General features: G+C 41.8%; 1 protein-coding gene across 4 annotated transcripts in view; it reads left to right on the top strand.

Moving 5' to 3' along the window:
* Positions 1–16,470, top strand: part of eea1 (early endosome antigen 1) — a 112,738-nt gene that overhangs the window by 56,538 nt on the left and 39,730 nt on the right. For all 4 annotated transcript variants that reach the window (XM_060843024.1, XM_060843023.1, XM_060843022.1 and 1 more), the window contains 3 exons: positions 523–642; positions 1,909–2,112; positions 11,587–11,787. In XM_060843024.1, coding sequence (XP_060699007.1) covers positions 523–642; positions 1,909–2,112; positions 11,587–11,787 — 525 coding nt within the window. The remainder of the gene's footprint in view (positions 1–522; positions 643–1,908; positions 2,113–11,586; positions 11,788–16,470) is intronic.

The following is a 16,470-nucleotide window of genomic DNA, read 5'->3' as shown; positions in this document are numbered from 1 at the left end:
TTAATGCTGCACTTGTGGTGACCTGTTCCTGTCCTTTGTAGATGCTTGTATCATGTAAGAGGTACAGCAACCCATGTGTCAACGCAGCCGACTGGTTTCTCCAATATGTTAACCAATGGGGAGGATTGTAATGTCGATCAAGCCGTCCTCATTTGATGGTCAAAGAAATTTGGAAATACAGATACCTGTTTCCATGGGAGGAGGTGCAGAAAGAGAATAAGCAATGGCAAGACATGAGAGAAAGAGGGCCTAAAACTAAAGTAAATGTGGTCTTGCTGATCTTTTACAGCTCCTAGCTTTAGTGGTTTCTGAGGAAATTGAGGACACCGATTACTTGCTCCAGTATGTGGTGACGCACTCGTTCTCTCTTGCGCTCACACTGCTTCCCCTAGCGCGAGCCCTCTCTCTCGCGCTGTCTCTCTCACACACAGATGCACGTGCAAATGTTCATGTTTTTACTTTTTTTTTGAAGGTTACTGTCCTAAACGTTGCTTTTTTTTTTACATTTTGTATTTGATTCAGGTGAAGGAAAGTGCAGCTGCTACGACTGAAGTACAGCATCAATTGGACAAACTAAGACAGCAGCACCAGGATTTACAGACTGGTCAGCAGAATACTACATCCCAGCTGAGGGAAACACAGGTATTGTATTGAGCAGCTAGCTTGAGTTATTTAGAACGGGGGAATAGGATGTTGGTGCAGTTCAATTTGAACTTTAAACTTCCAGTACCATTGCCACAGGCAAAGTCACTTGTATCATAATGTCACTTGTTCCCCACCTCTCATTCATCTTGAGAAAGTGGTGATGAGCTGCTGCCTTGACCCACTGCAGTCCACGTGCTGTAGGTACATCCACAGTTCAGTTAGAGGGTTCGAGGACTTTGATCCAGTGGCAGCTAACGGGCAGTGATTTATAGTTGTGGGGGACTTGTAGGTGGTGGTGTTTGTTTGTATCTGCTTGCCCTTGTTCCAGTTTGGGGTTTGATAGGTTCTGCCCAAGAAACCACGGTGACTTCCTACAGTGCATTGTAAATGATAACATGAGATCAAGGCTTGACACTTCAGTGCAATATTGAGGGTGCTATGCATTCTGACGAGGGGTACTGTCTTTCAGAGGTGATGTTAAGCAGAGTCTGTGGTTGCTTTCTCAGCTGAGTATGAAATATCCCATGGCACTACTTCGAGGAAAACGTAGGAGGTATTCCTTGTGTGCTTGTCAGTGTTTATTCCTTGACCAACGCGACATCTTACAATGGATTACCATAGTTCGCGGGATCTTGCTGAGTGCAGATTGGCTGCTATATCTTCTACATTACAGTGCGCTATACTTCAGAAGTTCTAGAGCTCAGTTGAGTGAAGGGTGACATTTTTGAAGGGTATAAGATCCAGAATGGTCTTGACAAGGTGGACATCGAAAAGCTCTTTCCTCTTGTGAGTCAGTCTGGAACAAATTAGGAGGTCACCCTTTTGGGAAAGAGATGAGGAGAAATTGTTTCTCTGAGAGTTATGGAACTTTAGGATTCAAAGTCAGTGGTTGGTAGATTCTTGGTCAGCAAGGGCATAGAAGGTAATCAAGGGAGCAATGGGTATGTGGTATTAGGAACAAAAGCAAACATAGCAGCCATGATCTAATGGTGGAGAATGGCCAATTCCTATTCCTGCTCCTAGTTTTGTATGCTCACGCTATGCCTGCTGATTTGAAGAAACTGGATTAGCTGGACACTATGTAAGAGAGACACTAAACATGAGCATTAAAAATATTGAAGAGAGCTTTGAGTTTTTATGGGATATGCAGTGATTTGAGTCACAATTAACAGATAGAAACAACAATGCTTGATATCTTGTGGTGCTGTTTTTGGTTTAAACTCTGCCAAAGGTTGACAGTACGAGTAACTTCTGCCACTTTAGAATGATTTGGAACAGGTGCTGCGCCAAATCGGGGATAAAGACCAGAAGATCCAGAACCTGGAGGCTCTGCTGCAGAAGAGCAAGGACAGCATGGTGCAGCTTGAAACTGAGCGGCAAGAGCTTGTTGCTAAAATCCAAGATGGCAAGGGTGAGGTGGCCATTTTGAATCAGCTACAGGAAAAGAACCATGCCCTGCAGGACCAGGTACACCACACTGCTCTCATTTAAACATTTAGACGTACGTTTACTTCACCCCGGTGCTAAGTAAATCTATTAATGTTTTTGTGGATTCAAAAGCAGAGTTATTATAGGCAAATAAGTAATTTTTATAATTATGCAGTGAATGCTACTCATGCTTAACTATCTCCGGAGATGATGATCAAATGAATAATTATTTACCATGTACAATAAAAGTGATAATTCCTTTCCCTTTTTTCTTTGAAAGCATTGGGGGTTGTAACAAGACTTGGGCATGGATAAACAACTGCCATGCACTCCTTGCCCAGCCCAGTTTGGTTGAAGCTCCACACTTGGCTCTCCACTTCCACACCTTTTGATTGTCACTGAAGTATATTTTGAAGACGTCAATCTCCTCAAATGGCTGTTCTTCACACGTGGATCTAAACTGAGTGTGTCATAAATGAGAATCTCAATTATTATCGGAAATTGGAAGCCCTTCAGCCCATTTGTATTTGCACTGACTCTCCAAGGGCACAGCACCATTTACCCTTCCTTTTTGCTGTCTTATTTTTTGGCCAGTTTACCATCTACTTACGTATTCCCACACCACATTTGCCATCAACCTATCTCATCAAAAGCCTTTCAAAATCCCATTGATGAGAAAGTTACTGTATTCTCCTTTTTCTGTCAAGAAGCCTGGATTTGATTGTGTGGCACCCTTTTAGAGAATCTATTCTGTTGAAATCCATTCAAATAGATCCAAAAGTTTAATAGATCTTGCGTTTTTTCTAATATTAAAGCCATTTTTTCTGCCCTCATTATGAATCAATTTTCAATCAGTAAGTGATCAAAATTGATCTACTTTCGAATGCATAACACTGATTAAAATCTAAGATTTGAGGGAACTCTGAGTCGATCTAAGTAGAAACACAAGGGACATGGTAGTTTATAGTAAATTGAAACATGTAGTGTGTCCCTCAGTCACTTAAGCATTTGTCAATTGTTTTCACTTGCTGGCATTTCTAAAATCACAGATAGCAATAGATCATGAAATATCTAGTCCATAAAATATTCCATGTGTGCTCTTTAGTCGTTAAGAAGCTGAAGAATCAGCAATTTTCAATTAAAGGAGATTGAGGGTGATATTACAAATCCTAGCCGCACTCATGGTTGCTGTCCTTAATGACAGGAGTCACTGAGTTGTGTATTAGCATAGTTTGCCCATTTCTTTCCAATGGAATACTGAGGCAACTTTCAGTCTTTCCAATATTGCCTCACCTGAGATCTAACAATTCAGCGCAGAGGAGGGAAGTTGTCTGTTGAATTCCTGGTCTCTATCCCATTCCTTCATTGGAGCCATCCATCAGTTAAAATAGGAACAGAAGATGTTAGAGGAGCCTTAATTATAATTCACTCTTAAAATTATTAATTTTCTTAAACATTGAAAGTCAAGTGAATTAAGCATGTCGTGTTTGTAAAATTATTTAAACCATAATACATTTTAAAATGTGTCATGGTCATTTGGCAGTCAGAATTTGAAAATTGCTGATAATAGTCACATTTATTAAAGTTTTTGTTTTGCACTCATCAGAACATTTCACAAGGATATTAATCCAAGGGGAAAACCAACATATGTACTGCATAAAATTTGGATGCTGATCGTTTGGCAAATGGATTCTGATTAGCTGAGGAATGCTGATTGACAGTTAACAGCCAGGCTTGCTTTAATTTTTAAAGCAGTCACTTTGACTGTAATTCCCATGAGAAATAAACTAGCAAATGGCCATGACCAATTCTGTTAGTGAAGCAGGACCAGTGTGTACAGGTTCTCTCTGTCTGCAAGAGTATGTTATCCTATGTAGCTTCTACTAAGCACAGTACACTGCACTGTGAGCTCAACTGACCAACCTGCTTTGTGTATAGCACAATTACTCTCATGTTCAGGGTTATCTAGCAAATAGTGTCTCATTGCAGGTTCACGTCTACTCTTAGACGCTCCTGAATTTTCAAGCACAGGCTGGTTGGGGGTGATCGGTATCTTGTTGTAAATAGTTGAATGAGTGTAACTTATGATACAGTATTTCAGTCTTTGGAATGTCGGATCTACATCAAGCTGACATTGAAATACATATACCACATTGTTTGTTCCTATGGTAGGAAGCTGTTGTTTTAGCTTGTTATCAGCATCCTGCTCGTGATGTATGAAAGCCATCCTATGGGATAATGGCGGGCCTGATCAAATCATTCCTCTTGGTATCAGATGCAAACTTACAAAAGGCTTTAATGTGGTTAATGTTGGTCCTGAAAAGTACCTAGTCTAACTTTTTTTTTTGTAGATATTTTTATTGAAATTTAACATTTTTGCAAATTTACAAAAATAAACAAAACTCTCAAATACAAACATTGATGTACAATTAAATCATATATACAATAGTCATAATTTAACAAAGAAAAGAGAAAGAAAGAAAACAAAAAAAGAAACGAAAAGAAAAAGAAAAAAAACCTCAACTTTCTACTAATCTAACCTATAACTAACCAGAGTGTATACCTAAGTCTCTTACATGCTCGGAATGTATAAACATCAAATATAATAAAACCCGTATTCGCGCAGGATTCCTCTCCCAAGGGGCCCCGGAGCAGCCCGGTCTGAAATCTTCACTAAATAAAAGCCCTTGTTAGGATAGCCGAAATATCTGCATTTATATAATTCAAAAAGGGCTGCCATATTTTATAAAATAATTCAGTCTTTCGGTGCACCATATTTGTGAGGAAGTCAAGGGGGATATATTCCATAATTAATCTGTGCCAATTTGAAAGTCCAGGGGGGCCCTCAGCCACCCAGTTCACCAAAATATTTTTCCTTGCACTGAAAGAGAGAATAGAAAATAGTCTCTTCCCATGCATATCCAGAGATGAGAGGTTCGAAAAGCCCAAAAGGAGATACAGGGTCCACCCTAATTTCCGTTCCTAAAATTTCTGTCAGGGTATTTGCCACTTTAGTCCAGTATCTGCGGATTTTCTGACAAGTCCACAGACGATGTACAAGAGTACCCACCTCTATTTTGCATTTAGGACACATTGGAGATGCTCCTGCCTTAAATTTTGCCAGTCGAGCCGGAGCTATATGGGCCCTATGAAGTATCTTTAGTTGGATAGCCTGAGTTCTGTTACAGATAGCAATTCTTCTAGCATTTTCCCAAATGTCATTCCACATATCCTCAGAGATTTCTAGCCCCAAGTCCTGCTCCCATGTTTTAAGCAGGTCATCCATGTCTCCTGAGACTCCATCATGTAGCAAATGGTATATAGTACTAATGGAGGATGCCCCCACTGGTCGTAAGACATTACGTTCTCTGTCTGATTTATAAAGACTATCTATTAATGTAGTCTTCCTCTGTATATAATCTCGAACTTGGAAGTATCGAAAGAGATCCCCATTAGGTATTCCGAATTTCAGACGCAGCTGCTCAAAGGACATCAGGATCCCATCTGTAAATAGGTCCCCTAAGCATGAGATGCCCCTGGATCTCCAGAGTTTAAAGGTGGCATCTGTAATCCCCGGTTGGAATCCCCATGTGCCTACTATTGGTGCATGGGGGGATGTTTTATGTGACTTACCCTCATTTTGCCGCATTATATTCCAGGCCTTAATTGTGTTTAATATTATGGGATTTTTACAGTGGTCTGTAATGATTTTCCTCTTATCTGAAAATAAAAGGTTAATAAGTGGGTATTTTACTTGGGAGGCTTCGATATCCAGCCAAATTGATTGTGGATCAGATGAAACCCAATCAGCTATGTAACTTAGTAGGGAGCTTAACTGATATTTCCTAAAGTCTGGGAAGTCCAGTCCTCCCCTTGCCTGTGGAAGCTGTAGCTTCTTCAGCTTAATAAGGGGCCGTCTATGGTTCCAAATAAAGGAGCCCAACCAGCCATATAATTTACGTAGGGCTAGTCTTGGCAGCATCAGCGGGAGCATTCTCATAGGATATAAGAGACGGGGCAGAACATTCATTTTAATTAATGCTATTCTCCCTAGCCAGGAAATCGGAAGGTCTCTCCATCGCTGGAGGTCCTGCCTTATCCTTTCCATTAATTGTACAAAATTAGCCCTATACAGCCGATCAAATACTGGCGTGATAAAAATACCTAAATATAAGAAGCCCTCCAGGGACCAACGAAAGGGAAAAGGGGATCCGTCCATTAAGTGGGGTATCATAGCCAGACCACCCATTGGCATGGCTTCCGATTTTGAAAAATTAATTTTATAGCCTGAGAATGCACTAAATGTATTAATAACTTGAATTAGACGAGGCACTGACATTAAAGGATTACTGAGGAATAAGAGAACGTCATCTGCATAGAGGGTAATTTTGTGTTTACCTGTACCAATCCTCGGGGCCGTTATATTAGGATCAGTCCGGATGGTTTCTGCTAATGGTTCGATTATCAGTGTAAACAACAATGGTGAGAGAGGACATCCTTGACGGCAGCCCCTACCCACACTGAAGCCATCCGATCTTAACCCATTAGTAATAACAGCTGCTTTGGGGTCATTATACAATGTTGAAACCCATTTGGTAAACACCTGTCCAACGCCAAACCTTTCCAATGTGTAAAATAAATATGACCATTCAACCCTATCAAATGCCTTTTCCGCATCCAATGAAATTACTACTCCTGGTATCTTTCCCTGATGACAGGCTTGGATCATATTCAAGACCCTTCTGATATTATTGGATGATCTGCGGCCCTTAATAAATCCCGTCTGGTCCTCCTTTATAATATATGGCAGTACCCTTTCTAGTCTTAGTGCTAACATTTTTGAGAGAATTTTAAAGTCTACATTTAGTAAGGATATTGTGCATCTTACAGACCAATCTTCTGGGTCTTTTCCTTTTTTGAGGATAAGAGAAATATTTGCTTCTTTCAGCGTGGGCGGGAGACAGACCTGACTATGCGCAAAATTATACATATCCATAAGTGGGTCAACCAATATTCCTGTAAATTCTTTATAGAATTCAGCTTGAAAACCATCCGGGCCCGGTGCTTTTCCGCTCTGAAGTTGCCTAATTGCCTCAAGTATTTCTTGGACTGTTAAAGGGGTATTTAGGGCCGACACCTGTTCCGGAGTCAGGCCCGGGAAGGTCAAATTTTTAAAAAATGACTGCATCCTCCTAATCCTATCTTCACAATCCTGCGATCTATATAGTTCAGAATAAAATTCTTTAAAGGTCGCATTGATCTTTTTATGATCATGAGTCAGGGTACCTGTACTTTCCTTGATTGTCGGAATAGTTTGAGGGGCTTTCTTTTTCTTTGCAAGAAATGCTAAGTATCTACCCGGTTTGTCGCCATATTCATATAATCTTTGTTTCGCAAATAATATTTCCCTTTTAGCCGTTTGAGTAAGCGCGGTGTTTAAAGCTGTCCCAAGAGCTGTAATCCTCTGCAATTTTGTGATAGAAGGTCTATCAGCTTATGCTGTTTCGGCTGCTTTTAGGCGAGCTTCGAGCAGACGCTGTTGCTCTCCCTTCATTTTCCTCTGGGTCGCTGAATAGGAGATGATCAAACCTCGTGCATAAGCTTTGATGGTCTCCCACATCATTGACGGATTGCTAGCCGTACCAGTATTAATTTCTAAAAAAGTTTTAAATTCTTGGGAGAAGTACTTTAAAAATTTGCTATCTTTTATCAGGAAGGGGTCCATACGCCAATGCCGAGCGGATGTCCCATTGTTCTTTACCTTAGTTTCCATGTATACAGCGGCATGGTCAGAGATTGCTATAATACCTATTTTACAGGTTGCTATAGAGTTTAGAAAAATCGATGGGGCAAAAAACATATCAATTCTTGTGTGACATTTATGTGGATTAGAGTAGAAAGAAAAATCTCTACCCTGTGGATGGAGACATCTCCATACATCTACCAATCCTAATTCTTTATTCAGGTCCGCCAGTTGTCTAGATCTGGGAGATACTCCAGCGGCACTCTTGGGAATCCTGTCTATTTCCGGATCCATAATACAATTAAAGTCTCCCCCTATAATTGTATGACGGGCACCAAAGGCCATCAGTTTTGAAAAAGCTTCCGTTATGAATTTAAAGGGGTGTGCCGGGGGGCAGTATACATTTAAGATCCCATATTCCTCTCCATTTATGAGGGCTTTAATCAAAATATATCGTCCAGATTCGTCTTTTATCTGATTTAGAATTTTCAAAGGGAAGTTCTTCCGGACAAGGATAACCACTCCCCTGCTTTTTGAATTAAAAGAGGAAAAAAAGGCCTGATCAAATCCGCCCTGTCGTAATTTTAAGTGTTCTTTATCCGACAGGTGTGTCTCCTGTAGGAGAGCTATATCAACTCTCTCCTTCTTAAGATTTGATAATATTTTCTTCCTTTTAACTGGCGAATTACTCCCCCTGACATTCCAGGTGCACCACTTAACCGACTGTTCAGCCATAATCATCTGGACAGATCCGAGACCCCTCGGGAGGGGAAACCCTATCTAGAACATCCCGAGCATGGAGCATACAAGATTTACAAAAGTAAAGACTCTCTGATACACTCAAAACAATATAACAAAAAACTCTTTCTAAGTATAAAAAATATAAAACATTCCGAATTGGAGATTTTCTCCCTTGTTCCCAGGGAGCGTCACTTCCTCTCCCACAGTCCATCTTACCCTCTTCCAACCAGTGCCCCACCCTTGACCCAGGTGTTCCTCAATAAAATGAGGAGAATTCAAATATAATATAAAGCTAGAGTTAACAGTGAACACCCCACCCCCACCCACACCCACATCTAAATATATTTGGGAATATTAATACCATATATAACTATAAGACTACAATCTCAACATGTAATACTTAAATATAATACCACAAAATAACAGGGGAAAGAAAAACAACCTCGCTCCTAAAAACAGAAGTAAAATAGAATAAGGTAACCACCTCTCCCCATCAACATTAACCAAACGCCCCAACATATATATATATATACATACACACATAGGGGGAAAGATGAGAAAAGATGAAGGGATGTAAACCAAAATAATGGGAAAGGCAGACCAGCGTCCACAATCTCTTACAGTTTATTTAAGAGAGTCCAAGAATTCCTTAGCCTTCTCCGGTGATCCGAAGTTATATATGGATCCTTCGTGGCTAAGGCGTAGCGTCGCTGGATATCGTAAGGAGTACTGAATATTTAAGTCCCTTAAACGCTTCTTCGCCTCATCGAATGCCTTCCTCTTTTGGACCAAAGCTGGGGAAAAGTCCTGGAACAGCATGATCCTGGATCCTTTGTGGGTCATCGCTTGGGGATCTTTTCCCAGATTTCTTGAGGCTTCCAGGAGCATCTGCCTCTCCCTATAGCTCTGCAGCTGGAACAGGGCCGGGCGTGGGCGCTAGGTTGAGCCGGGCCCACGTACTGTGACCCGGTAGGCCCATTCTACCCTTACCTGGCCTGATCCATTATGCAGATTTAAAAGTTGTGGCAGCCAATGCTCTAAGAATGCTGTCAGCTGACCTCCCTCTTCCTGCTCGGGCAGGCCCAACAACCGAATATTTTTTCTACGACATTGATTTTCGAGGTCATCAATGTGGTTTTCTAGGTTCTGGACTCGATTCTCGAGAAAACGGATGTGGTCGGCCGTTGATTTTATCCCAGTCTCTGAGGCTGCGGCCTTCGACTCCACCTCTCTGACTCGGCACTCCTATTCCTGAATGTCTCTGCCCTGCTTCTGCAGCTCGGCTGATAGTGCTTCTCTGCTCTGCCGAGACTCATCGATAAAAGCATCAATCTTCGCCTCCCACCTGGCAAACATCTCCTCAAAGCTCATCTTCATTGGTAACTCTCCTGAAGTAGCTGAAGACACCTTTGTTGCAGATGAAGAGGGAGAGGGTGGGGGAGGGGTCCCTGTTTTCTTAGAGCCGCCTGTTCCCTTCCCTTTACTCATTTTCCAGCTAGTATTAGACTATTTAAATGTACTAATAGGTAACTATTTAAGGTTAACAACTATTATAAATGGTTTAGTGAGTGTGGTGGGGGTGGATAGCCCACTTTTCCCAAGTTTTGGGTAGAGCACTGTGGACTCAGTCTTGCTGGGTCGCCGCCATCTTGGATCCCCCCTAGTCTAACTTTTAACCTAGAAGTGTCCGGTATCTCAAACGTTTGAGCAACAAATGAAGCTAGATGTTTCACGCTGCTCCAATCCAGTTGCAATACAAATACTGCTGTCAACCCAAAAGGACATGTTACCCATTATGTAAATGATTAATATGGTATAAGACTTACAGTGCTGTTGTGATGCAGGTATGTAGGTTGTATACCCCAGAGACTGGAGGATCATATCAAACATGCCCCTTTGGATTTTCACAACACAAGCTGTTGTTTGTGTCACAGAATTATTGTATATGATTCTGCAGTTGGACAGGTCCATTTGCTGCGTAACCCTGGGTGTTTGATGAATTGCACTGGTGACTGATCTAGACTGTCCATTGGGATTATATGGTGGTACACCTGTATGTACTGGAAATTACATGTTAATACATGGAGCCCTGTTCTTTGCAGATAGTAATATGTTCATGCACTGTCTGTTCCAACTCAACAAAGTAGGTGACAGCCATTTGCGAATTCACTTTTCAGGCAATGCCTTAACTAATCAGCTTTAAAGTTTAAACAAAGCCTGGCAGTTAACTGTCAGTAACAGTAATCCCCTTGGAAATGCATTATCCAGAATCTGCTTGTCAACCAATCAGCACTTTGCTTTCATGTTAGTTTTCCCCTTGGATTGTTGTTCCTATAAAGCACAAGGTGAAAATTTTGAATGAAATGCTTTTCTTAAACAATAATTATATGGTTTGTTTTTATTGTTGTTTGGGAACGAAATGCCTTCTACTTCTGAGCTCTGAGCTTTAAACCCTTAGGAGAACAGGGAATCATTACAAATCTTTCTCAACTCCCTCCATGGGACAATCCATGGTTTTGAAAGGCCTGCTCCATTTAAAGAATTAAATTGACTACTCCTTCTTTAATAACTTCAGTTTTCCTAACTTAGTCTCGGTTTTCCACTGTGCTAACAAATATAACATCACTCTATCTTATCAGTAATTTAACTATTGTTATATAGAATTGCTGTTTTCCTGATGAGACCTTCAATTATGTCTGTCTTTGTTTTAGTACCAGTCGAAGATGCATGCCCAAATGTTTTCTGCTGAGCTAACTACTTCCCTACACTTAACAGTTAAGAAAGGGTTATCAGGGATGGCTCTGATCTACCAGTCTAATACTTTGCATTGATTTAGTTGTTTTATCATTTAAACAGGGAAGTCTATCATGTAAAGAGACTAATAGCACTGTAACAATTGTTGTCTTCGGGTCAGACTGATTAATGTTCCCTTATGTGAAGCATATTGTGTTTACCTCAGCTAATGTAAAGCTAGTGGTTGTAACTCTGTGAATGCCCAATGCTGACCATTCTCTGTATCAAAATATTAGGTTGCTCAGTTAACGGAGAAGCTGAAAAACCAAACAGAGAGTCACACCCAAGCGCAAGAGAATCTGCACAAGCAAATGCAGGAGCAGAAATCCCAGCTGCATGCTGCTGAAGACCGAGCTCAATCCCTCGAGTCTACCGTTAGTGAACTCACCAATCAGCTTAGTGAAACCAAGGAGAAGATGACCCAACTTGACTTACAGGTGCATTTTGGACTTGATTCGTGCATTCATTCATTGACAGTCAGCCAAATCCTGCCCTTAATGTTTTATCCATTACTTTGTGAAGTAACATTATGGTATTAGAATTATATGACTTTGGGTTTGCCTTTTACATTGCTACTGTAAAAGAGACATATTCCATTTTAAGGAGTAATCACCCTGGGGCGAATGGAGGGTTCTTGTCTCCCACTGGTATTATGTTGGAAGACTCCAGAGATGTGTTGTATTTGTGAGTTCATGGAATGCCCTGCCAGTAACACTGGTGGACTCTCCCTCTTTATGGGCATTTAAACAGGCATTGGATAGACATATGGAGGATAGTGGGCTAGTGTAGGTTAGGTGGGCTTGGGTCGGCGCAACATCGAGAGCCAAAGGGCCTGTACTGTGCTGTATTTTTTTATGTTCTATATTACTTCTGAACAGGATGATTATTTTTTAAAAAGGGCTCTTGTGCAGTGGTGGTCTCCCTGTGGTAGAAGGCTTGTGTTCAAGTCCCACCTGGCCCAGAGCTGTGTAATAATATATCTGAACAGTTTGATTAAAATATCTACCCCAGGGCTGATTAAAACAAAAATAATTCAAACTAATTATACACTGAGAAGCCAAGAGTTTCTCTGCTGTAAGGAGAACTAAGAGGATATTTTACCAAATGTTCAAAATCATGAAAGGTCTACCTCATTTGTGAAGAGAAATATTTACCATCCAGTGACTCTTCTTCGGAGCTAATGGTAGCTAGGAAAAAGTTGAATTTTTGTGCAGAAGATAGGGTTGGGAGGAGGAGGCAAGGAGTAAATGATAGGTGAAGAAAGAGCTCAGAGAGAGAGAGACACAAAGGAATGGATAATAGTCAGCCTAGGAGAATTAATAAATGCTAATGGGGACTGTTAGCGGCTAACAATGGTGTGTGTGTAATAGCAGACCATGTGATAACAAGGCCTGGTGTGTGGGGGGATTGGGGTAAGGACCTGAGAGAAGGTACCTCAAGCCCTAAAATTGTTGAACTTGTTACTGAGTCGAGAAGGGACTGTTAGGAGTTTTCTATAGGCCTCCGAATAGTTCCAGAGATGTGGAGGAAAGGATAGCAAAGATAATTCTGGATAGGAGCGAGAGTGACAGGGTAGTTGTTATGGAGTCTTTAACTTTCCAAATATTAACTGGAAATACTATAGTTCGAATACTTTAGATGGGTCCATTTTTTTCCAATGTGTGCAGGATGGTTTCCTGACACAATATGTAGACAAGCCAACAAGGGGCGAGGCCACTTTGGGTTTGGTACTGGGTGATGAACCAGGCCAGGTATTAGGTTTAGAGGTAGGTGAGCACTTTGGTGATAGTGACCACAATTTAATTATGTTTACTTTAGTGATAGAAAGGGATAGGTATATATTGCAGGGCAAGAGTTATTCCTGGGGGAAAGGCAATTATGATGCGATTAGGTAAGATTTAGGATGCATAGGATGGGGAAGGAAATTACGGGTGCTAGGCACTACTGAATCGAGGACCTTTTTCAAGGAGCAGCTACTGAGCGTCCTTGATAAGTGTGTACCTGCCAGGGAGGGAGGAAGTGGTTGAGCAAGGGAGCCATGGTTTACTAAAGAAGTTGAATCTCTTGTCAAGAGGAAGAAGAAGGTTTATGTTAGGATGAGACATGAACACTCCGGGCGCTTGAGAGTTACAAGTTAGGCAGTAAAGACCGAAAAAGAGAGCTAAGAAGAATGAGGAGTGAGCATGAGAAATCTTTGGCAGGTAGGATCAAGGAAAACCCTAAAGCTTTCGATAGGTATATTAGGAATAAAAGAATGATTAGAGAAAAATTAGTGCCAATCAGTGATAATAGTGGGAGGTTGTGCATGGAGTTCGAAGAGGGCACACGCTTAATGAATATTTTTCATCAGTATTCATACAGGACAAAGGCAATGTTGTCGAGGAGAATACTGAGATAAGGCAGCTAGACTAGATGGGATTGAATTTCACAAAGAGGAGTTGTTAGCAGTTCTGGAAGGTATGAAAATAGATAATTTCCCTGGGGAGTTAACCTAGAATTCTCTGGGAAGCCAGGGAGGAGATTGAAGAGCCTTTGATCTTTCTGCCATCATTGTCCCCAGGAAAAGTGCCAGAAGACTGGAGGAAAGCAAATGTCCCCTTGTTCAAGAAGGGGAGTAGAGACAACCCTGGGAATTGTAGACCTGTGAGCCTTACTTTGGATATGGATAAGGTGATGGAAAAGGTTATAAGCGATAGGACTTATAATCATCGAGAGAGGAATAAGTAAATTAGGGATAGTGAAGGGTAGGTCGTGCCTCACAAGCCGTGTGGAGTTCTTTTGAGATGGTGACTAAACAAGTGGATGAGGGTAAAGCAGTTGATGTGATGTATATGGATTTCAGTAAGGCGTTTGGTAAGGTTTCCCACGGTAGGCCATTGAACAAAATATAGAGGCATGGGCTTGGGGGTGACTTTGCAGTTTGGATCAGAAATTGGCTAGCTGAAAGGAGATAGAGGGTGGTGGTTGGGAAGTGTTCATCCTGGAGTTTAGTTACTACCGGTGTACTGCAACGATCTGTTTTGTGCCACTGCTGTTTATCATTTTTATAAACGACCTGGATGAGGGCCTAGAAGGATGGGTTAGTAAATTTGCGGATGACACTAAGGTCGATGGAGTTGTGGATACTGCTGAAGGATGTTGCAGATTACGGAGGGACGTAGATAAGCTGCAGAACTGAGCTGAGAGGTGGCAAATGGAGTTTAATGCGGAAAACTGAGAGGTGATTCACTTTGGAAGGAGCAACAGGCATAGAGTACTGGGCTAATGGTAAGATTCTTGGTAGTGTAGATGAGCAGCGAGATCTCGGTGACCATGTACATCGAGCCCTGAAAGTTCCCACCCAGGTTGATAGGGTTGTTAAGAAGGCGTATTAACTTTTATTGGTATGGAGTTGAGTTTTGGAGCGACGAGGTCATGCTGTAGCTGTACAAACCTCTGGTGCGAATGCACTTGGTGTATTCCGTACAATTCTGGTTGCCGCATTATAGGAAGGATGTGAAAGCTTTGGAAAGGGTTCAGAAGAGATTTACTAGAATGTTGATTAGTATATGGGGGAAAGTCTGATTTTGTTAAAGAAGGTTGAGAGGTGGTTTAATTGAGGCATGTAAGACAATCATAGGGATTTTTCCCCTTTTCCTCAAACGGTGATGGCTAGCACAAGGGGGAATGTAGCTTTAAATTGGTGGTTGACGGAACACAGGACTGATATAAGAGGTAGTTTCTTGACTCAGTAGTAGAGGTGTGGAATGCACTGACTGCAACAGTAGTAGACTCGCCAACTTTAAGGGCATTTAAATGGTCATTGAATAAACATATGGATGAAAATAGAATAGTATAGGATTGATAGGCTTCAGATTGGTTCCACAGGTCGGTGCAGCATTGAGGGCCGAAGGGTCTGTACTGCACTGTAATGTTCTATGTTCTTTGTAAAGCTGTAGAGTTCCCAAATGGAAAATGAAGTGCTGTTCTTCCAGCTTGTGCTGAGCTTTACTGGAGCAATGCAGCAAGCCTGAGAGAGATGTTGGCCAAGGAACAACGCGGTGTGCTGAAGTAGCAGGCAAGTGGAAGTTCAGGGTCATTTTTGTAAACAGAACATGGGTGTTCTGTGAAGCAGCCATCCAATCTACACTTCATTTCACCAATGTAGAGGAGACCATATTGTGGGCAGCGAATGTGCAGGAAAAGCACACCTGGAAGATGTTTTTGGGCCCTTGGATGCTGAGGAGTGAAAGTAAATGGAGAGGTCCTACACTTTCTGCAGTTACAGGGGAACATGGCATGTGGCCATCTGCAAGGCACAAGTCAGGAATGTCATGGAATATTCCCCTCTTGCATGGATGGGTGTAGCTCCAACAACTCTCAAGAAGCCTGACATCTTCCAAGACAAGACAGCCTGCTTGACTGGTACCATATCTATTCCCTCCACCGCTGACGCTCAGGAGCAGCAGTGCCTACTCCTGCGCTCCTGAGACAGCAATATTCAAACACTTGCCTTTGCCATCTAAAAGAAAGAGGGAAACAGATACCTGGGAACGCACCACCTGCAAATTCCCCTCCAACCACTCTCCATTCTCGCTTAGAAATACAGGTGCACAATCCTTTATCCAAAATGCTCGGGACCAGCTGGTTTTTGGAATTCAGAATTTTTCAAATTTCAGAATAAATGACAATTTGGTGAAATTTTTAAAAACCTTACCGGAGGACTAGACTCACTGAGTAAAACTGGCCTTGAGACAGAATTGAGGCCTGCCAGTGCTGGGCAACTCTTCCCCCATGTTGTATTTGAGTGGCACGCATCGAGTAGGTATTGACTTGGGTTAACTGTTTGCATGCCAAACAACCTTGTTAATGAGAAAAACGCTTCATAAAAAAACCTTCGGACTTGGAGCTTTTCAGATTTTGGGTAAAGGGTTGACTGTTGTGGTTCTGTTCGCCGAGCTGGGAATTTGTGTTGCAGACGTTTCGTCCGCTGTCTAGGTGACATCCTCAGTGCTTGGGAGCCTCCTGTGAAGTGCTTCTGTGATCTTTCCTTCGCCATTTATAGTGGTTTGAATCTGCTGCTTCCAGTTGTCAGTTCCAGCTGTCCACTGCAGTGGTCGGTACATTGGGTCCAGGTCGAT

This window comes from Hemiscyllium ocellatum, chromosome 23 (genome assembly GCF_020745735.1).
Source record: "Hemiscyllium ocellatum isolate sHemOce1 chromosome 23, sHemOce1.pat.X.cur, whole genome shotgun sequence".
NCBI lineage: Eukaryota > Metazoa > Chordata > Chondrichthyes > Orectolobiformes > Hemiscylliidae > Hemiscyllium > Hemiscyllium ocellatum.
This window is presented reverse-complemented; position numbering and strand designations above follow the sequence as displayed.